This window comes from Mesoplodon mirus, assembly GCF_964341445.2.
Source record: "Mesoplodon mirus genome assembly, chromosome: 2".
Lineage (NCBI taxonomy): Eukaryota > Metazoa > Chordata > Mammalia > Artiodactyla > Ziphiidae > Mesoplodon > Mesoplodon mirus.
Window position 1 is genome coordinate 226261046 of NC_138977.1, and position 22034 is coordinate 226283079.

The 22034-nt window shown below is 44.4% G+C and overlaps 1 protein-coding gene across 2 annotated transcripts in view; it reads left to right on the top strand.

The window, feature by feature from the left end:
- Window positions 1-22034, top strand: part of DOCK1 (dedicator of cytokinesis 1) — a 540262-nt gene that overhangs the window by 455069 nt on the left and 63159 nt on the right. For both annotated transcript variants that reach the window (XM_082637778.1, XM_082637779.1), the window contains exons 34-38: window positions 5185-5270; window positions 5457-5613; window positions 11872-11912; window positions 13617-13707; window positions 17435-17554. In XM_082637778.1, the coding sequence (XP_082493904.1) occupies window positions 5185-5270; window positions 5457-5613; window positions 11872-11912; window positions 13617-13707; window positions 17435-17554 (495 nt within the window). The remainder of the gene's footprint in view (window positions 1-5184; window positions 5271-5456; window positions 5614-11871; window positions 11913-13616; window positions 13708-17434; window positions 17555-22034) is intronic.

Here is a 22034-nt window from a genome sequence, read left to right on the forward strand (position 1 = left end):
AGTTCCCCCACCAGGCTGCTGCAGGTCTGGGGCTTGAGACCTCTAGGCTCATGAGCATTTCACAAAAGCTTCAAGGTCACTGAGCTGCCCGCTTGTTAGACGTAGAAGGATGTGGGGATTTTAGAACGTGGGATATGGAGTGCCAGAGATTAATTAAGTGTGTAATTAAGTTTACAGAGTGGTTAAGCAAGAGGAATGCAATATACATCAAAATATTAGTGTGTCTGAGCACAAGGATTAAAGGCTGAGTGATAGATTTGGGGGGATCAGTTACTTTTCGGGTGTCAGCATGTGAGCCCGGAGTCCCAAAGGTGTCAGAGAACCAGGCTGCTCTCTGCCAGGCCAGTGCCCTCCTCTTGGCCATGTGATCCACACAGGCGCAGTTCATTGACTCTCTCCCCCGCAGCCCCTCTGGTGATGCTAAAGAGAAGGGCGTGGTTCTGCAGTGCTGTTGGCTTGGACAATTCCACCGGGGGTTGCAGAACCAAAGAGAATCTGATCTCCCGAGCTCTCTAATACTAGGGGGTGGTCTAAATCCATGGTCCTACCTCCAGAACCTTGTGAGAAGCTTTTAAAAAACAGAAAGTAGGGCAAAGTGCACCCATACAGGCAGACCCAGGAGATACTGTAGGTTTGGTTCCAGACCACCGCGATAAAGGGAAATCTCAGTAAAGTGAATCACATGAAGTTTTTGGTTTCCCAGTGCATATAAAAGTTGTTTATGCTATACTGTAGTCTCTTAAGTGTGCAATAGTATTATGTTTAAAAGAGCAATACCTTAATTAAAAACACTTTATTGCTAAAAAGTAAAAGAATACTTTATTGCTGAAAAATGCTAACCATCATCTGAGCCTTCAGCGAGCTGTAAACGCTGCTGGAGGGTTTGAAATATTGCAAGAATTACCCAAATATGACATAGAGACACAAAGTGAGCAAATGCTGTTTGAAAAAGGTCACCAGTAGACTTGTTCAATGCACAAAACTTCAATTTCTAAAAGACTCAGTAATGCAAAGCGCAATAAAAAGAAGCATGCCTGCACCCAGGATGATTTGCGAATAATTTAGGGTTATTTAGGTTATTATTTAGGGTTATTAATAAAGGGTTTCTAAAGAAACCCTTTCGCTAATACACTAAGCTGACCGCGGTCCTAGAGCTCAGCTTTCTCCCAGCTCTTGGTAACCTCTAAGCACTTTACCCATGTGGTGAGTTATTTGTGCAAACCTTTCCATCCTGGTCCTCCCTTGCTCTGACATAACCCCAGATCTCTTCTGTAAATGTGTCCCTGGGTGCCTGGAGAATACAAGCCTGGTTTTTATACAGTTATAAATGCATTATAGCAACAATGGTCAATCTAAGCCCCAACAGAAATGATGCATTCCAAACCAAGGAGAACTGGCTTTTGGATTATCCACTGCTGAGACCCTTCACCCCATGATCTCCTAAATTGGAGCCTATAATCCATGCTTCACAGTGGCACTGAGTGGTGAAAGCAATGGTTCTAAGTTAATTGAATTAACGATGATGTTAATACCTTACCCCTGAGAGCATGGCTCCCCCCACCACCCAGACATCTTCCACTGTGTTCAACTTAATAGCAACTTTCTGAAGAGCCCTATCTACGTGGCCTCTTATGTTTCATATTCTCAGAGGGTTGCTGGTATCAGATGCTTAGAGATGCTCTGCTCAATATTTAAGTTGGACACCCTGTGGATCTTTTCGAAGCAATATTAGTGTTTCAGAAAAGAGAGGAAAAGATAATGATTTTGCTTATCGCATGAGTGAGCCTCAGCTACCTTTTGAGCAACACAGTAAACCCTTGCTAACTTTATCCTAACCATAGAGAATCCTTTTGCAAATTACCAGACAGCATGCATTTACAAGTCAGATAATAAGCATAATTTTTATAAAACCGGCTCTCCTCTCTCAGCAGAGTTACTTTCTCCAATTTATTTGGACAGGATCATTTAATCCTGATTATGATAACAGTTCACAGCGCAGGAGCAAACTGATTCTAGTATATTCTGTAAAAATTAACGAAGGCCCTAGAATTCGAGGCTGGCTGCAGATCTGTGGAATTGAATCCTTGCTGATAAACAGAGTAGAGTTGCCAGGTGTTTGTGCAAATTACAGAGTTTAGACTAGAGGTTAGTAAAATTAGAATCAGCTGTGTTCTTCTGATTTACTTATCATTCATCCACTCTTTTTAGAAAACATTAAATTCATCAGTCAAAATTTGATAAACAGGGCTTCCCTGGTGGCGCAGTGGTTGAGAGTCCGCCTGCCGATGCAGGGGACACGGGTTCGTGCCCCGGTCCAGGAAGATCCCACATGCCGCGGAGCGGCTGGGCCCATGAGCCATGGCCGCTGAGCCTGCGCATCCGGAGCCGGTGGTCCGCAGCGGGAGAGGCCACAGCAGTGAGAGGCCCGCGTACCGCAAAAAAAAAAAAAAAAAAAAAAAAATTTGATAAAGCAGCATATACTTAAGGAGCTGGAGCTTCCTTTACTGCCCTTGTTTGTGACAGTGAGGTTTGTGTGGAAGCAGAGAAAACATGCCATTTCCAGAAAGTAGCTTCCAAATGCAAATACCTTTTGATTAACTAGAGATGAGCGATTTGAAACGCCAGTGTGCGCTTGCCAATGTTAGGATAAGGTTTTTCTTCATTCTCTAAGCCTTCTTTGTTGTAGGCTCCTTAAACATGTGTGGAATTAAATCATGTGTCTTAATTAAATTTACTCTTATTTTGTCTTTCGATTATTTCTTCTGAAGAATCAGCACTCACCACTTAATATTTGGCATTCCCATCATGGAAGATGGGGCTGCCAACTTCTGGTCTAGTGGCAAGCCATCTCTCTTGTGCCAGTTTCCAAGAAGAACCGCCTTCTGCAGAATTTTTTTCTGTAAGGAACAGAGTAATAGCGGGTTAGTATCCAAAGGTTGTTATTATATAGTAGAATTCCTTATGATGAGACCTCAGGTGAACAAAAAGAAAGCAACTCATGCTTTCTTCTTCAATAGAACTATGCTTTTTTCTCCGTTCCTAAAATCCCTGAACTTCTTAAGCCCAACAGAATCAAAGAGGGTGTTTATTTGGGGGAGGAGGCAATGGAGCAGAGAATTGCAGGGATTCACTGAAGTCCTGGTTTTTGTGATGTTGCTGAGTCCTTGATGTCAAGCAAGAATCAATACTTCTCTCCAGTCCTGTTTTAAGCCTTTGCTTCATCTGTAGCGTGATGAAATTTTGGCTTCAGGCAGCGTGCCCCAATCAAGGTCTGAAGCCCCTCCTTGGGTCTCACCAGCCCCCTTGCCTTCTGCTTCCCAGGGTCCAGAGCCAGCTGACACTGCAGCAGCCTTGCCCTGGGTCCCCAGTGCAGTAGACGGTGCCTGATGGACCTGTTACAAGCACTTTGATGAATGTGTTCACCACTTGGCTTGTATGGCCAAGAGCAGGTTGTGTCTTAGCAACCTACTGGCCCACTCCTTTGGGGCCCTATTCAGTCCTCCCCAGCTTCAGTTTAACACCAACTCTATCCAGTAATTTTATGTGCACATAGCACATTGATCCCATTAGAGCATCCCTGTCAGGTGCTGTCCTAGGGGTTGGGAATACAGCAGTGACCAAGAGAGAAGAAAATTCTTTCTCTCACGCAGCTTAAATTCTTATGGGATCCGAGTAATAGTTGCCTGGGGAAGCAATATCTGAGCATGTATTTCACAGGGATCCCACTAGAGGTGATCATACAAAGTGAAATAAGTCAGAAAGAGAAAGACAAAGACCATCTAATATCACTTATATGTGGAATCTAAAATGTGACACAAATGAACCTATCTGCGAAACAGAAACAGACTCACAGACATAGAGAACAGACTTGAGAGGGGTGGGGGAGGGAAGGATTGGGAGGGTGGGATTAGCAGACGCAAACTATTTTATAGAGAATGGATAAACAACAAGGTCCTACTGTAGAGCACAGGGAACTATATTCAATATCCTGGGATAAGCGATCATAGAAAAGAATATGAAAGAGAATGTATATATATGTATGACTGAGTCACTTCGCTGTACAGCAGAAATTAACACAACACTGTAAATCAACTATGCATCCATAAAATGTTTTAAAAAAAGGGATCCCAGAGACCCTTGCATACATGCCATGGTCTGCTTGCTTTGTGAACCCTGAATTCAGTTGTTGTCTCCTTCAGTCCCCCTTTGCGCATCTTCTTTCCACTCAGTGTGGGTGCCTCCATCTCTAGGGAACTAAAGCTCTTGCAGCCCCTTCTTCCTACCAGGCCCACATCCATGAGTAACTGCAGGACCCCCTTGCAACAGGGCACTCACCTGGCCAGAGTCCCAGTACTGAGGTGGCTCTGAATTCTGCCAGGGATGGGGGACTGGGTAACGAGGATGGGTATGCATGTCCATCACTATTGCGGTAGTTATTTCCAGCCTGATCGGCCATGGGGTCCATGACCTCTGTGAAAACATTTAGAGAGTCACTCTTCTCCAGAATTTAGAGTTTTCCTGAAAGCATGAGACAGAGAGACCATCAGCTGTGAGGATCCTTTCCCACCATGATATTCTGGAAATCTCGTCAGAAGCTTTGGGGAATTCCAGGGAAGGTCTGGGATGGACCTTTTTGAGGCGTCTGCTGGTCTGTCTTCAAGGCATTGCCCCTCTTGTTTTTTATTCTGTTTCTCGCCCAGAGTGAGATATTTCACTAGGATCCATCAAGGAATGGCAGGGAAGTGGCCCTTTGCCTGTTTTCAGATTGCAGAGAACTCTGCGGGCAAGTGACACAGCATCTGTTCTTTGCCAAGAACCAAGGAGCTATTTTAACCGTTACTTGTTCATAAAGATGAAGTTCGGGATGTTTTTTCATGTTGCTCCTTGATTTTTCTGCCCTATGGTTTCCTTGTCTGTCTTTCTCTGGCTCTTTCTCCTATGATCAGAATATGCATCAAGGCTTCATTAACCAGGGAAGGAAATGAAAGATTCCCCCTGTGACAGGAGCTCATCAGAAACCCCCAGGAGTTCCGGAAGGACAACTCTTAAATGAAATCAGGCTTCAAAGGTGTAGGGCAACTCTCCGACGATGATCTGTCAGCGATTTATGTATTATTGACACTCAAGTCATGAAATGAAATATCCACCGCGCTGATGATTTATGCTTTCTCTGTTTAATTATAGTTTGAAAATGAGATCATCACCAAGCTGGACCATGAAGTGGAAGGAGGTAGAGGCGATGAGCAGTACAAAGTGTTATTTGATAAAATGTAAGTGTTGATTAACAGTGGGATTTATGTCAGAAAAGAGACAGAGAGATTGTGATTAGACGACCGTGAACTTTGTGGCCCAGAAATAATTAAAAAGTGTTAATAATGGAAAATATTTTAAATTACACCTCAGTCAGGTTTCTTTTGCTGAGTGTGATTAACAAGGTGTGTGTAATTATTTTTCAGTCTCTTAGAGCACTGCAGGAAGCACAAATACCTTGCCAAAACGGGAGAAACTTTTGTAAAGCTCGTCGTGCACCTGATGGAAAGGCTTTTGGATTACAGAACCATCATGCATGATGAGAACAAAGAAAATCGCATGAGCTGCACTGTCAACGTGCTGGTGAGTGAAAAGTTAAATATCCGGCCTTCCCAGGAAGCCGGAGACTGAGCCAGAAGTTCAAAGCCTTGTGAAAGCTGGCCACAGAGCTTTGCAGAGCAGGGCACAGCATGCTCTGCCTGTCTCCTTGGCTGTGGGAGGGAAGGAGGAAGGAAGGACTGTTTGCCTATCTGCTTTCAGCACGTCAGCAAAGTCGTCTTCCTTCTGGGTGCTTTCACACTGTTCTTCCCCTGGTTCAGAATAACGAGCCATCTTATTTTGTAAGCAGGGGAGCACCCTCACTGATTACAGATCCTAAGCGTTTCATTACTAGGAGACTGTAAACATGTCCTGTAGTGGGTCGAATGGTGGCCTCCGCAAGATGGGCCCACATCCTAATCCTCGGAACCTGTGAACGTGACCTTGTTTGGAGAAAAACGCTCCTAGCAGATGCGATTAAGTCAGAGATCTTGAGATGAGACCGTCCTGGATTACCCAGGTGGGCCCTAAATCCAATGACAAGTATTTTTATAAGAGACAGAAAAGGAGAAGACAGAGACCCAGAGCAGAAGACCACGTGAAGAGAGGGGCAGACATGGGAGTGACGTGGCCACAAGCCAAGGAACACCTGGAGCCACTGGAAGCTGAAAGGGGCAGGAAGGAAGCTCCCCTAGTCCCTTCAGAGGGCATGTGGCCCTGCTGATGCCTGGATTTCAGACTCAGGCCTCCAAAACTGAAAGAGAATGCAGAGCTATTGTTTTAAGTCCCCAAGATTGTGGTAATTTGTTATGGCAGCCATAAGGAACTCGTGCGTGGCCACATGATGGCTTGGGTGAACTTGACCACCGCCGTCCACTGGTGTCTTGCACAGCTGCCGTCACTGTGACATGGTCAGGTTCTGTGGACATCGGTTTTTGACGTAGTTGTGGTACGTCAGGAATGCTTCAGGGCAGTGAACTTCTAGGAAGCTTTACGACAAGCTCAGCTGCAGGGCGTGGCTGGTTGGCCTCGTGGCTCTCAGGAACCACATGACCACCACATCTGGCTCCAGAGCTCTCTGCATCTCTCTGCATCTTCCTCCTCTGCTGCTTCCTAGAAGCTAGACCAGCAGACTCCTGGCCCTCGTAGTGTTTTCCTCAGTTTCCCCCGCCTGTCCCAACGCAGGAATGCAGGGAAACACAGTGCCTGGCTTCTTCTCTCTGCTTCTCTGGGTGGTCCTCATCACCACCTGGTTGTTGGATAGCAGGTGGTTGCCCTGCCCTGACTTCCCCCATTTGTATGGACTTGTAGGCGCTTTGAGCTTATGGGAGTGGACTTTTGTGCCAGGAGGAGCAAGACACATCATTCATTCTTGAAAATCACCAGAGATGTTTGGATTAAAAAGATAAACAAAAAGGAATATTTTTCCCCTTCCATCTATTTTATTGTCAGCACCAAATCTGAGCTTTGCCACGACGAGCCGGCTGCTGAAACCTCGCGCAGTCTCAGCCCTACATTCAGGGGCCGGGCAACCCGTTTTGGCCAATGATAAACATTTCCAGAACAAGGTTCTTTTTTTCTTTCCTTGAAAATCTAAACACGGGGCACTTCTGGTTTCTGGTCCAGTATGTAAAAGGAGTTTGGAAGTCGTTACTCCTATCCTCACCACAAGAAAAAAGCTGGCAAACTGAAAATCAACAACTCTTCTTCGATCCACAGAGAAAACGCCTGCTCCCAACATTGTGATACGGAGAATCACAGCCTCCCGGAGCAGAAACTAGCACTGGAGTCGGTACTGGACTCCTTTTACCCAGTACATCATGGCCACTTTCAACATAAATAACAAGGTGTCTTAAAGGGAAAAAAAGACGCAGTTTGAAGAGACAGGACATCAGAGCTGGACTTGGACATGGCTTTAGAGGTTTTAGAATTTTCAGACTGGGCACTTAAAATGACCATGATAAATATGCTAAGGGCACGAATAAGAACAGTAGACATTATGGAAGAACAGGTAATATAAGCTGAAAGATGGGAATTCTAAGAAAGTATCAAAGAGAAAATGCTAGACACTTGCAGAATGAAGAAAGCCTTTGGACTTATCAATAGACTGGACATGGCTGAGGAAAGAATCAGTGAGCTTGAAACATCTAGATATGTTTGCATGTGCATCGTAAGGGTCTGGGGCCACTGTAGGAGTTACTGGCATCCATCCCTGAGATCTGGCCCACTGCCTATGTTTGCCTCTCCATCCACCTGTGGCCTGACTGTGCTAGGGCGGCAGCGAGCTCTGCCCCAGGTAAGGGCCTCGATCGTTTGCTCAGGAATGAGCCTGGCTCTTGCTCTGTTGTCTTCCTGCCTTCTTGCCTCTGTCCGCAGGAATTTATTTTGATGATGCCAGTGTGGTTAACACGAAATAGAAATCAGTGTCTTTCTGCAGGAGAGAAACAGAAACCTTTTCAAAAACATTCTCTACCATGGACATACTTTTCTCATGCTCCCTCTGAGCTTTAAGGGGATCCAAAAGGCCCATTTGTGTCCAGAGGAAGAATGATTATTATGTTGATTAGGTTTCCAGCTTTGATGATTGACTACTGTTTGTTTCAAGCAGGGTCTTTCATGCTCACTAGGATGCAAAACCTAGTGGAGAAATGGTGACAAGCTCTGAACGGGGCCTTTTATCAGACTCAGACTCAGAATCAGAATCAGAATCAGGGTCAGAAAAATAAGGTCCTGTGAGGCCACCTGAGATCATAGCTCCTGACGTTATGGTGTGTTCCTCTCTCATCCTGAGATTATCGGACATCATTCACTTCCTTCAGCTTGAAACATCCTGAATCATTCTATGAAGAGTCGAGTGTTCTATTCTTAACTGTTTCCTGGGGAGGAAAAGATGGATCCCAGACTATCACAATTCTTTCATTTAAAAAATAGAGATCTATGGATTACAGAGAACAAAAATGGATTTTTACAGATAGATGTTCTGTCTCTTAATAGTCACTGCCAAGAACATTTAATCATATAAATATATTTCTAACCTCCGGGTCCATTTTTACCTTTTCTCCTGGTACTTTTCCTGTGAAACAAATAGAGTTTCATAGAAGTGAATATGTCTGTCCATCTCTAGATGAGTATGGATATATAAACATACATCTAGAAACATAAAATGTACTCAACTGATCACTAAGCAGAAATCCCCTTGAAATCCTAAGGTTAAAAAATAAAGAACGTAAGATTTATTCATCAATAAATAAATGTAAGCTCGTTGCAAAATTTCCTTTTAAACCAGTGCTATTATTATTTTTTTTAATAGAGTTACTGGAATGTTCTAACTTGTGTGAGCTTGTTAATGTCCTACTCTTCCTATCACTTAAAAAACAAATTAAAATTAAAAAATAAGAGACAGGGGCTGTGATTCCGCCCAGCGGCCTAGTCCTTTAGATGTACCTCTGCAAGCAAGTCTGCATGTGTACTGGATCATGGTTCCCGCTACGCAAAATGCATACTTGTAATTAAGTGGAATTTCATCGTCACCTCATAATCGTGCAGTCTTTAATTACTGGTTCATGATTTGTTGTGTGTCACCTGGCTCTTCTATGCAATTATCAACATATTCATACCCAAGAATGGTAGAATCATTGTTTTACAGACATAAGTTAGGTCCTTCATGGCCCCCTTACAGGCTAATTAAGGTGGTTCCAACTAGAATTCTAAAAATCTTAGGATGTGTCTTAGTTATGAAGGAGTACAAAATTGAAATACAGTGAAAATGCTTGCGCTCTGAAAGATCAACGCATAGCGCTGGACTGGAATTGGGGACCTAGTCCCAACAGGGTTGCTTAGACAGATGTCAGCCCTGGTGCAGAGAAGACCGTGTGGGGTGGGAGGATGCCCGCAGAGCCCAGAAGTGGGGCACCGAGCAGTGTGAACTTTTACATAAAGAAAGACAAAGTTTTATCAAGAAATTGGGATTCGAGATGAACGTCCTTCAGTTCTAGGGAGGTTTTGAAGTCCTAGGCAGGGAACAGAACGCAGAGCAGGCAGGAAATAGAAGACACTTCCGTATCTCGGAGAGAGGGAGGAAAAGTCGCATGATATCCCCGTTGTGAAATTGTAGAGGAGAATGATCAAAAGCTTAGGAAAGGATTAAAAATAGGAGTGCAGAAGAGGGTGGTGTGAAATCGTAGCGTGTAAATACTGGTGAGTTGGAAGTGAAGGGCTCATCCTCTGCCTTTGATGTAGGTTCCCTTTGTTACATCGCTCCGAGCCGTCAGCTGAAAATATCCTCATTACCCAGACACAGCACATGAACCAGAGGACACGCAAATCTCAGGTGCTGCAAAATGTGAAAATCTCGGTGCGTCTTTCTAAACGCGCCCCCGCTTACTCTCTGCATTTGTTTATGATTTCTTTTCGGAGAGATCAGTTGTGGAAGCAGTGTCTTTCTTTGGCTAATGAAATGAAACAGGCTGTTTCATCTTCTTGGGTAATTGCATGCCTTTATGATGGTGCTATTCACTAGTTATCTCAGGCCCCCATTCTAGAGTTCTAACATCGTGTGCAGGTGCTAAATTTCACATTGAAAGTGGCAGTGGTGTTTCCATACCTTAGGCCTTGTTACGTGACTGTTCTTCACCTTTCTGGTGCCTCGTGAACGATAAAAGATTTTAGAGTGTTTATAGAGATTTCACATTAAGAAATGTAATTGTATGGGGCTTCCCTGGTGGCGCAGTGGTTGAGAGTCCGCCTGCCGATGCAGGGGACACGGGTTCGTGCCCCGATCCCGGAAGATCCCACATGCCGCGGAGCGGCTGGGCCCGCGGGCCATGGCCGCGGAGCCTGTGTGTCCGGAGCCTGTGCTCCGCAACGGGAGAGGCCACAGCAGTGAGAGGCCCGCGTACAGCAAAAAAAAAAAAAAAAAAAAAAAAAGAAATGTAATTATAATAGTCTACAATATGTAGAATTAACCTATTGTTGATAATCTGCTAACTAACCTTCCTCTATCAATGATGTACACAAGGTGTTTTTTTAGCAGCAACCAGTTTTCTTACTGTGTTTTGGAAGGCCTGTCTAGAACAGCGCTTTCTGATAGAAATTTCTTGATAATGGAGATGCTCTGTATCTACACTATTCAAGACAGTAGCACTGGCTCCATATGGCTATTGAGCACTCAAAAGTGTGTGGCAAGTGCAACTGAGGACGTGAATTTTTAACTTCATTCAATTTTCATTAAATTGACTTTCTATTTGAATACATGTGGCTCGTGGCTACTGTATTGGACATCAGGTCTACAATGCCACGTTGCCTTCTTGTGGCTCTTGGTAAGTAAGGCTAGACCCAGCAGCTTTAAATCATGTTGATGATGCTTATTCCAAAAATTTTTTTTCGCTTCTAATGAGATTACAATGGTTAAGAATGGTGAGGATATCATATCTTTCGGTAATCTTTTGTTTTAACTGAAAACAGGTGACTTTCAAATGACAGAAGTAGATTTAAGCCATCACAGCATTTATTTTATTGTTTAATTTTTAAAAATTTTTTGCCAAGCATGTTTTTTTTTTCCTTTTTGTTTGACTGAAATAGAGTTGATTTACAATGTTGTGTTAGTTTCAGGTATACAGCAAAGTGATTCAGGTCTATATATATCTGAATATATAGATTCTTTTCCATTATAGGTTATGACAAGATATTGAGTATAGTTCCCTGTGCTATACAGTAGGTTCTTGTTGGTTATCTATTTAGATGTGATATATATATATATATATATATATATATATATATATATATATACAATGGAATATTACTCAGCCATAAAAAGAGAATGAAATAATGCCATTTGCAGCAACATGGGTGGACCTAGAAATTATCATACTAAATGAAGTAAGTCAGATGGAGAAAGATATAGGATATCGTTTATATGTGAAATCTAAAAAATGATACAGATGAACTTATTTACAAAACAGAAATAGACTCACAGATTTAGAAAACAAACTTACGGTTACCAAAGGGGAAGGGGGGTGCAGGGATAAAATAGGAGATTAATTGGGATTAACATATACACACTACACTGTTTAAAGTATAGGAAATTTATTCGTTAGAATCACACCCCCCAGCCAAAAAAAAAAAAAAAAAGAAGGACAGTGTAAGGTGTTTTTGCATTTTATGTGAATTTATGGTTCATATCCAAAGATCTGGGTCCATTTGGCTGTGTTTGACACAAGTTGAAGAACTGTGGATTTTTTATGTGTATGTGACACCTTTTATAGAACAGGTTTCTTAAAACAGTGTTGTGGTTTGATTTTTCAGAATTTCTACAAAGAGATTGAAAGAGAAGAAATGTATATAAGGTATGTGAACATCTGGATGGTCTGCACCCTCGACCTGTTTATGATAATTGCTGTTCGTCAAGTCCATGCTAAAAAGTGTTTTATAGCCACAGGGGTTGATCTTGTAGGAAATCGTGAAGGCTAGAGTTTGAATTTGGTGGAGCTCCCAGAAGTATCGTCAGGCCTGGTGCAGTTTGTCCGTGCCGACGCAGAGATTTGGGGTGGGGGGCATCCTTAGCCAGCTCAGAAGAAAATTATTATTTCACAGGGTTTTTGTTCCTCTTGACCGACCCTTATATGGCCCTTTAGAAAAAAGGCACTGCCACAAATTATATTGTTTCACAGTAAGCCATATGATCAAATGAGAAGTCCAGTCTTAACTTTATCAGAAATAAGGCAATAGGGCTTACCTGGTGGCGCAGTGGTTGGGAGTCCGCCTGCCGATGCTGGGGACGCGGGTTCATGCCCCGGTCGGGGAAGATCCCACCTGCCGCAGAGCGGCTGGGCCCCGTGAGCCATGGCCGCTGAGCCTGCGCGTCTGGAGCCTGTGCTCTGCAACGGGAGAGGCCACAACAGTGAGAGGCCCGCGTACCGCAAAAAAAAAAAAAGAAAAAAGAAAAGAAAGAAATAAGGCAATAGGATAAATTTTCAGTCTATTCTTACCTGGGTACCAAATTCTCAAGTTTCGTATTTTCTTCTGGATTTTTCTCCTTCACTTGCCTTTTTCTCTAGGATGGTGGGCTATGATTGGTACCCTCTTCTTCTTGGTCACTCTTAGGGGCCAGTGTCAAATTTTAGCAAGATTACCACTTATGAGACCAGAATAATTATATAATCCACGTGGCATTAGAGTTTAACGATGGATTAGTTACATTAAGCATTATTTTCTTTCTTTTTTTGTTAAGTCTCTAGTGTATTTATTTGTATAAAGAGTAAACAAAAACATGATTTTCTAACTTTTGATTTCTAAGACTTTTTAACTTTTACCTTTAAAAACAGTACCATGTGAATATAATAAACCATGAGGAAAACAATCAGTTTCTTTTATCCAAAATGTAGGCTGTGGTGGGAGGGAGGGAGATGCAAGAGGGAAGAGATATGGGGATATATGTATATGTATAGCTGATTCAGTTCGTCATAAAGCAGAAACTAACACACCACTGTAAAGCAATTATACTCCAATAAAGATGTTAAAAAAAGTGTATACAAAAAAAATGTAGGTTGCTTTATATTAATTTTAACTTTTATTTCTTTATGTCAGAGGAATTCTTTTGATCCATTCGCTGTGATCATTGGAGCTCTTTATTCTTATGGATTTGTATTTTTATGGATTTTGTGTGTGTGTATATTTGGACTCAATAGAAATGTAAGAAATCACAATCAAACATTGTGTACTCTCATTTCAATTTCAAGAAAGAAAACTCTGGAAAATATGAGAAAGAATGAGAAACCTTGAAGTATAATTCCACCTCCTTGTGCCACCTTCAGTTTTGTCCTGAAAAGACAGGACTTAAATTTTAAAAATATATCTACCTGTGTATTACCCTGGTTGGTTTTTCTTAGTGCTTCGTGTACCAGAAGCTTCCAAGGCATTATGCATTGTGAAGATTGTAAAAAGACAGTATAGAGATGATTTACTGTTGAAGGTAGAATTTAGCTCTTGCAATTCTCAACACAAATTATTTGGTGATGCTTTAAGAATGTACCTATGTTTTATTGTCTCAGGTATTTGTACAAGCTCTGTGACCTGCACAAGGAATGTGATAACTACACTGAAGCAGCCTATACCTTGCTTCTCCATGCGAAGCTTCTGAAGGTAGTAAAAATTACCATATACTTTCATGATCCTGTCGTTATAAATTTTAAGATCATTTAACATTTGATTTTTCCATGACAGATTTCAGTAGACCTAGAACTTAAGATTTTATGGATGTTGACTCAGTGCAATGACATAAACAAAGAGAGTTAAGAAGTACTTTGATTATAGATTTGGCTCTCCTGAATGCAAATTGGACAAGATGTCAGAGCAAGTTATCACTGAGCATCTTAAACACCCATCATTGGTCTGCCAGCAGTGAGTTAGAGATTCTGCGATTCCTTATTCCTGCCAACAGGACCCAGTCATGCCGGAGGGCGACCTCAGTAAGAAGGAACTTCTGTGGTACAGTAGCTAAGAGAGAGGATGAGCCCACCTCTCATTATTTTTTCAGAGTGTAGGGACCAGATCATGACTTTTCTCTCGGTATGTTCTAAGCAGTTCCATTGAGATCTCCTGTTGGTCCATCAGTTCATGTTTGACTTCCTGCCTGATTCTCCTGGGGGATGTTACCCCTCAGCATAGGTCTGGCATGACAGCTTTCAGCTCTCAGTGTCCTTTTGTTATTCAGATAGCTTTGGACATTGGGGTGTGTGTGTGTGTGTGTGTGTGTGTGTGTGTGTGTGTGTGTGTGTGTTTTGCCATAATATATGCATGCTCTCCCCATGTCCATTTTCAGCCCAGTTAGTCATACAGAGTGGACCCACAGTAAATAACTGGGTGGTTGTTTGTATTGATGGATGGCAAGGTGGATGTGTGGGTGGATGGATGGATGTGTTGATGGATGGATGGATGGATGTGTGGTTGGGTGGATTGATGGATTCATGGATGGATGGATGTGTGGATGGATGTGTGGGTGGATGGATGGATGTGTGGGTGGATGGATGTGTGGGTAGGTAGGTGGATAGATGAGGGAATTTCTTTACAACTTCTAGTTTTATACTTCAAAACTTTAGCAAGTCACTGGATCATCTTTCCCATTATACCCTCATAAAAAATTGAAAAATTATAAACTAGGTAAAGAGGAACAGCTATGAGAGTTAGAACTGAGTTGAGTGTCCCTACATAAAGATTGCTCATTCAAGGGATCGTGTGTCTAAACTCAAGCCAGGCCCCCGCATACCAAGAACTGAATGAAAGGAAACCAGATGAGATTACATTAAAAATGAGCATTAAGCAGTGTCTGCCGGGTGCTGAGAGGACTGAGGAGGGGGCCGTGTTAGGCAGTGAATCCCCAGCAAGAATCTTCCAGCCCTTGGCCCAGTCCTGAACTCTCCAGTAGCTTGTGTGAGATGCCTACTCATAAGCTGCTTTAGGGACACTGGAGTGTGGAGATTGACCTTTGCCTGAAAACAAGAGTCCTTTATAAAGAAAACACAATGAGACTCGTTTCAATCTGAATGCCTCATCCATAGTCATCCATGGTACCCCTTTGGCTTTGCACCATATAAAGCTCTCCTAAGGACTGTCATTTACGTAGGTAGAGATATCAGTTGGGGCATCTCACACCAGCCATCCCACTTTGAATTCTAATGGCTTTCATTTGTTAGAAACCCAAATTTTAGTAACAAGGTGATTTTTAAACTACAAAGATATATCTTTTACACCAGGGAAATTAAAATGGGCTTGACAAGCTGCTTGGTCACCCTTACTCTCTCTCATAGTACATAAACTTTTCTACGGGCGTGTGAATGTAAAATAGATATATGTGTATGAAGTATCATTTGTTTAATCATTGCACTTATTGAGCACAGACAGGTTTGTCACAAACGGTACAAGGATGTTTCACAACCCAAATCAATGGGCCCAATTGCATTATCATTTCCACTGGGGTTTTGAATTTTCCAGTTAGATGCCAAATAATCGCTCTCCGTATCTTTTACATCATTACATATTGCAGTTTGTCCTAAATATGTTTTGATATTGCAGTAAATGTGAATTCATGCTGGTTAATCAACAGACTAAAGAACGTTCCTTGTATCTTTATGAAAATTCTTCACCATGATTGATATATTCTTGTTCATTGAGTAAAAATCCTCAAATAGGGTCTTCTCTTTTTTGGTTAAGGCTATTTTGTCAAAAATAAAAACAAGGGCAATAAAAACATCAACCTTTCGCCTAGCAATCAAGTTATTTCATCTCATTGTTTAAGTGGAAGGTATAAAGGAGTTTTGCTTCTCCATTCAATATTTTTTAGGTGATTTTAAACTCCAAGGAAGTTATTTGGCATCCAGACTTTCTTATTCTTATTTATCTTATTGTAGTTCCATTTCAGAATCATGTAAAATTTTACTTTTACCCTTCATGAAAGTAGAAATCTGGCCATGTGGTGAAAATGCCACAATTAATTGAGTTTGTAACTCCCAGTTATGGTTGGGCTACGCACTTCTCATTTGAAGGTGAAAGAATTTGCAGCAGCGTGAAGGTTTCTCATTCTTACTTGACATTCCAGGTGCTAGAGAGCCCATCTGGCCCCATGGCCCTTTCACCCTGTTCTTTGGAGCCCTGGGGTCCAGCACAGAGTGCTCCAGAGCCCCTCTGGCTTCGGGAAGGTGGGAGGGGGGTGTGTGCTGTGAGAGCCCGCCTCTTGGGGAGCCTTGTACTTTTGCAGGCCTGTCCCTTGGGGCCTTTGCCCTCTGCCCCAGTGGTTCCTGTCCATTTGTCATGCCCCCTAAAATGTGGCACCACAGCTGGTCCCATTGCTCCAGATGTGGCCTGGCTAGCCCTGAGTCCAGTGGGGACCCTCCCACCCCGCTGTGGTCCAGGCAGCCTGCAAGTCCGCTGCTTTCTTGGTAGCATCCTCACTGTCCTGTCTTAAAACAGGGTCAAGACCCGCCTCCTGAGTCCAACTGATGAGTGAGCTCATCCTGATTCTTTCCTCCAGGGAGCCTCCGCAGAACCCCTCGTCCTGCCTCCCGCCCTTAAATTGCCCATGAAATCTTTTCTGCAGAGTTATTATATACCACTGTGCTCTAATTTGTAATAGCACTCTCTCTGGGGCAGGCATCTTCTGACTCACCTTTGACCTGGTGCCTTGCACATAGTAGGTCCCCACCAAATATTGAGGCTTATTGAACCCTATATTTAGGCCGTTGATTTCTTGAGCATAAGTTTAGGAGTTTAGGTGTCAAATGAGCTTGCCTTCACTTTGATGCATCCTTCCTTCATCCCATAAGTCCACTGTCACGTCCACAAACGCTGGCCGAGCCCTGCCTTTGCGACAGGCAACGTGCCTAGAGCTGAAGATCCCAAGACACCTCCCTGTCTGTAAGGAGCTTTCTTTACGACCTGTAAGTGGAATCCATGTGCCTTCTGCTGTTGATTAAAATGTTGAGCAGCGCAGGACTGAGGCCGCCACCCAGGGATGCCCCACTTGAGGCAGCCACAGATCACCCGGTTCCTCATTCATCTGGAAGGTTCCAAGGCATCATGGGCAAGCTGACAGTTCTGTGCTGTCCAGAACCTGCTGGGTTTCTCTTCTGTGTGAATCTAGACCCAGCTTTGCCGCCTTCTTTCTTTCACTCGTCTTGAGGCCTCTGCACAGAGGTTCTGCCCTCAATTCCAGACCCGACAGCCTGATGGCAGCGGCTCCAACGACCCCCGGAATCATGGCCCGAGTGCCCACACTGAATTCAGGGCTTACTGTGCATTCTGACCTGACGGTAGGGAAACGGTAGCCCTGGCCGTGCCCTCACCAGGCACCGCTTACACTTTGCTTTTGCCTCAGTGGTCGGAGGACGTGTGCGCGGCCCACCTCACCCAGCGGGACGGGTACCAGGCGACAACACAGGGGCAGCTGAAAGAGCGGCTCTACCAGGAAATCATCCACTACTTCGACAAAGGCAAGGTAAAAAAAAAAATGCAGTTTTTCTGGTGTTTTCCTCTTTGTGTGCACCTTCTTGCAGCGTTGTAAACACATTTTTTAACACATGGTGTTTGTGGTACCAGAAATTTGTTACAGATTGTATATCTGAAGGTTTTTTGCATGGCCCTTCTGCTGGCACTTCTAAGTACAAATCCTAGCAAAAATAAAAATCAATCGCCCTTTTGTAGATGCTCTGCTGAAAGTTAGGACTGAAAAGCACAAGTGTTTTCATAGTCCTTGCCAGAGAGAACCCAGGCTGGGACACTGATTTGGGGGAGTTTCTGGCTACGTTAGAGCTAATGCTTTCCTTTGACAGTTTGCGTTTTTCTGTTGTCACCAAAATATTATTCCCATGGCAAGACCAATGTCGCTCATGTTGGTGTCCTCTCCATTAACTGGCTCAAACAAAATTATTTAATCTGTTGACTTCTACTAAAAGGAAACCTGCCATCATTTTAATCAGCCAGTAATAGGTCTCATCACTGTAGTTCATGTGATTCAGATAAATAATAACTATTAAAATGAAGGCGGGGGGGCTTCCCTGGTGGCGCAGTGGTTGAGAGTCCGCCTGCCGATGTGGGGGACACGGGTTCGTGCCCCGGTCCGGGAAGATCCCACATGCCATGGAGTGGCTGGGCCCGTGAGCCATGGCCACTGAGCCTGTGCATTCGGAGGCTGTGCTCCGCAACGTGAGAGGCCTCAACAGTGAGAGGCCCATGTACTGCAAAAAAAAAAGGTGGGGGCTTCTTCAGTTAAGAAGTTTTTTAAATCTGCCACCAAAGTGACTTCTAAGCTCATTCTGTGCCTTCATCAGGATTCTTAACTCATCTCAGTTACCAGCCTTTTTTTTTTTTTTTTTTTTTTTTTTTTACCTTGAGAAAAGTGAACAGAGAATTCCACGACGGTACCTGTATTCGTTTCTTAGGGCTGCAGTAACATAGGCCTACCCACTGGGCAGGAATCTGTTCTCTCACAGTTCTGGAGGCTATAAAACCAAAGTCAGCATGTCGGCAGGGCCGTGCTCTCTGAGAGAGAATGATTCAAGGGGAGAATCTGCTTCCTGCCTCTCTCTTAGTGTCTGGTGATGCCGGCAGTCCTTGGCTTGTAGATACATCACTCCAGTTTCTGCCTCCGTATTCGTGTGGCTTTTTCCCTGTGTGTCACTGTGTCCAAATCTTCTAAGAGCACCGATTATTGGATTTAGGGCCCACGCCATCCAGTGTGACCTCATCTTAACTTGATTACGCCCAAAGACCCTGTCTCCAATAAGGTCACATTCACAGATACCAAGGGTTAGGACTTCAACATATCTTTTGGCGGGGAACCAGTTCTACCCCCAGCAGCACCCATATCGGGAAAGGATGATGACTGACCCTTTTTGTGGTTGTCGACATAAACCGAACCCTTTTGAAAAAATCATGTGTGTTTTATTTATTCCCTGGGGTCCGTGACATGGGACAAAAATCAAAATATTCAGAATAGCATGAGGATTGGCCAGAGGCCACTTGGAAATGGTCTGTGAATTATACCTGCTCCTATAGCAAAATAGAATATATTTCTTCATAGAAATGAGATGGTTTCACAATGAAGGCCAACTGCTAAAATTTTATTAGCTTAGCCAGGGGAATTCTGTTTCTCGACAAACTGCTAAAAAAGTGGATCCATTCCTTCCCCCGATGGCTTTCTGGCTTACTATGTTTTTGAGAAGGGTAATCAGGTGTTATGGAGGGGGCAGAACAGGAGGTGGGACCCCAGAGAGGCCCAGGAAGCCTGAGGGCCAGAGGTCACTGGGGCTGAAAGAGTGTGTGCCTTTGCTGATAGTCATTCTGGGTTCTCACGTCCTCTGACAGCACTGGCCCCGAGATCTCTCCAGCCACATCTCAGCTCTCCTCCCTCCCTCGCTCCTTATATTCTGGCCACACCACCCCTTCTGGGTCCTCATCCGCCCCAGCCCTTCCTGTCTCTGCCTGGCGGGCCTCTGCTGCTCCTGCCCTTGGCTCATCTGTCCTCATCCAGCTTAATGTCACCTCTGCTCTGATGCCCACAGTGTCCTCTTCTTTTCCTGTATAGCACTTAACCACAATTTGCAACAGTAGATTTGCACATGTATTTCTTTAGCGAGTCTCCCATAGGCCATGAGCTCTGGGAAGATAGAGGCCACACACGTGTAATCCCTCACAGTACACGTAACTCTCAGACAGAGCCAGGCACGTAACACAGGGGCGTTTGTTAGATGAACAAAGAAATCAGTGAAAGAATGCATGAACAAATGAATGAATACTCAGCATTTAAGGGTGATTTCGGACAGATGAGAGGTGCTCATGGACAGCAGGACAGCTGGCCTTCAATAAATAATACATTGAGGAACCAAGTGGGTTTGGTTTTGTTTTTAGCCAAAGTAGCCTCATACGGAGGGGAAAAAAATGAACGTGTTCAGTTTAGAACAGTGGTTCTCAACCGGGACCCTTTCACGTTATCATGCCTGGGGCTGTGGATGGGACTGGCATCAAGTGGGTCAAGGTCAGGGATGCCGCTCAACATCCTACAAGGCAGACAGCCCTTGCCACACAGAACTATCCAGCCCAGAATGTCAACCGTGGCCAGGTTGAGAAATCCTGGTTTTGAAAAAAAGCTAATTCAAGTGATAAAGCATTACAGGCAAAAAGAGAAAGGGGCTGAAGGCATGTTCTCCACATGTTTCTGTGTTTTGGAGGAGACAGAGGATGGCTCTGGTCAAGTGAGCACTTAGCTCACCTGGAGTCAAGAATGTTCAACTTGATTGAACTTGTTAATCAAACCTGAGGAGAGGGCTTCCCTGGTGGCGCAGTGGTTGAGAGTCCGCCTGCCGATGCAGGGGATGCGGGTTCGTGCCCCGGTCCGGGAGGATCACACGTGCCGCGGAGCGGCTGGGCCCATGAGCCATGGCCGCTGAGCCTGCGCGTCCGGAGCCTGTGCTCCGCAACGGGAGAGGCCACAACAGTGAGAGGCCCGCGTACTGAAAAAAAAAAAAAAAAAAAAAACTGAAGAGAATCGTCTTCATGGCAGCTGTTAGAGGCGTACTGGCAAAAGAGACTGAAAAGCCATTTTTGAATGCCCATAACTTCTCCATGAGAACGTTAAAAAGAAACAGAAGTTCACGCATCTTTCTGAGGCTAACATGAGGGTGAGGGAGAAAATTTCATCAAACGAAATTTCAAGTACCTGGATGATGAGCCGCAAAGCAAAAAAAATCGTTTTAACATCAACAAGCATTAAATTTCCTGGAGAAAAACTAACAGAAGGAAGTAAGTATCCATCTTCTGTAGTAGCCGGGACGGGCTGGAATCTGCTGGGGTTTTGGCCTCTCACCATCTCAGTGGTGCTACACAACCCAGGTGGATTTCTCACTCATGCTGCCGGTCCGTCCTCACTTCTGGGGACCCAGGTGAGCGGAGGTCCCAACACAAAGGAATGCAGCCTCAGAGGGACAGCGAGTCACTGCCCGGCCCCTACACGCTTGGCCCAGAAATGACACATGCGTTTGTGCTCGTGTCATTGACTAAAGCAGATCATGTGGCCACAACAAGCTTCAGTGGGTGGGGAAGTGCCCAGAAGGGAAGGCAATGTACATAGCGCCTACATCTACCAGGTAAACCAGGTAAACTACCAGGATATTGAATCGGACAAGTGAGGCGGGGTTCTAACCTAGGGCTCTCAAGGCACGTGGAAATGACCTAAGTATATGTATGTTCTAAAAAGGTAATATTCCCTCTAATCCCCCAATTGCACAGCTTCCCACAACTGGACATGTGAGAATAGACCATCTCCAGAACCTGGTGCTGGGCCAGCTCCTCCGTAGTTGAATTTCTTCCTCGGGTTAGGGAGGGGTTGGGAACAACATGACCAGGCTGGGCAGTGCAGGGGCAGCAGCACCTGAGAACTGGTTCCAGCTCCCTGTGGCCAGGGCGCCCGAAGTCTCAGCAGGTGGGGAGTCAGGGCGGCAGGAGGTCACAGCAGAAGGTAAGTTTGCTTCTTCATGCCAGATGTAGAATCACATTCGTTTAGGAAACAAGACCGAGACATGGTCTTATTATACCTGCCAAGTGTTGGGTGTATGCGGTGATTTGAGAAAGAACATCCTTCCTGCCTGCTCTGGAATAAGACCATGGCTGAGGTCGTTGCTGCAGATTCAGAACTTGACCTTGGGAAGGACCAGATGCACACATTTCTGTGCTCCGTGCCCAGACTGAAGTTTTGTTTTTTGGATTTTTGTTTTTGTTTTTTTTGCGGTACGTGGGCCTCTCACTGTTGTGGCCTCTCCCGTTGAGGAGCACAGGCTCCGGACGCGCAGGCTCAGCGGCCATGGCTCACGGGCCCAGCCGCTCCGCGGCATGTGGGATCTTCCCGGACCGGGGCACGAACCCATGTCCCCTGCATCGGCAGGCGGACTCTCAACCACTGCGCCACCAGGGAAGCCCTGTTT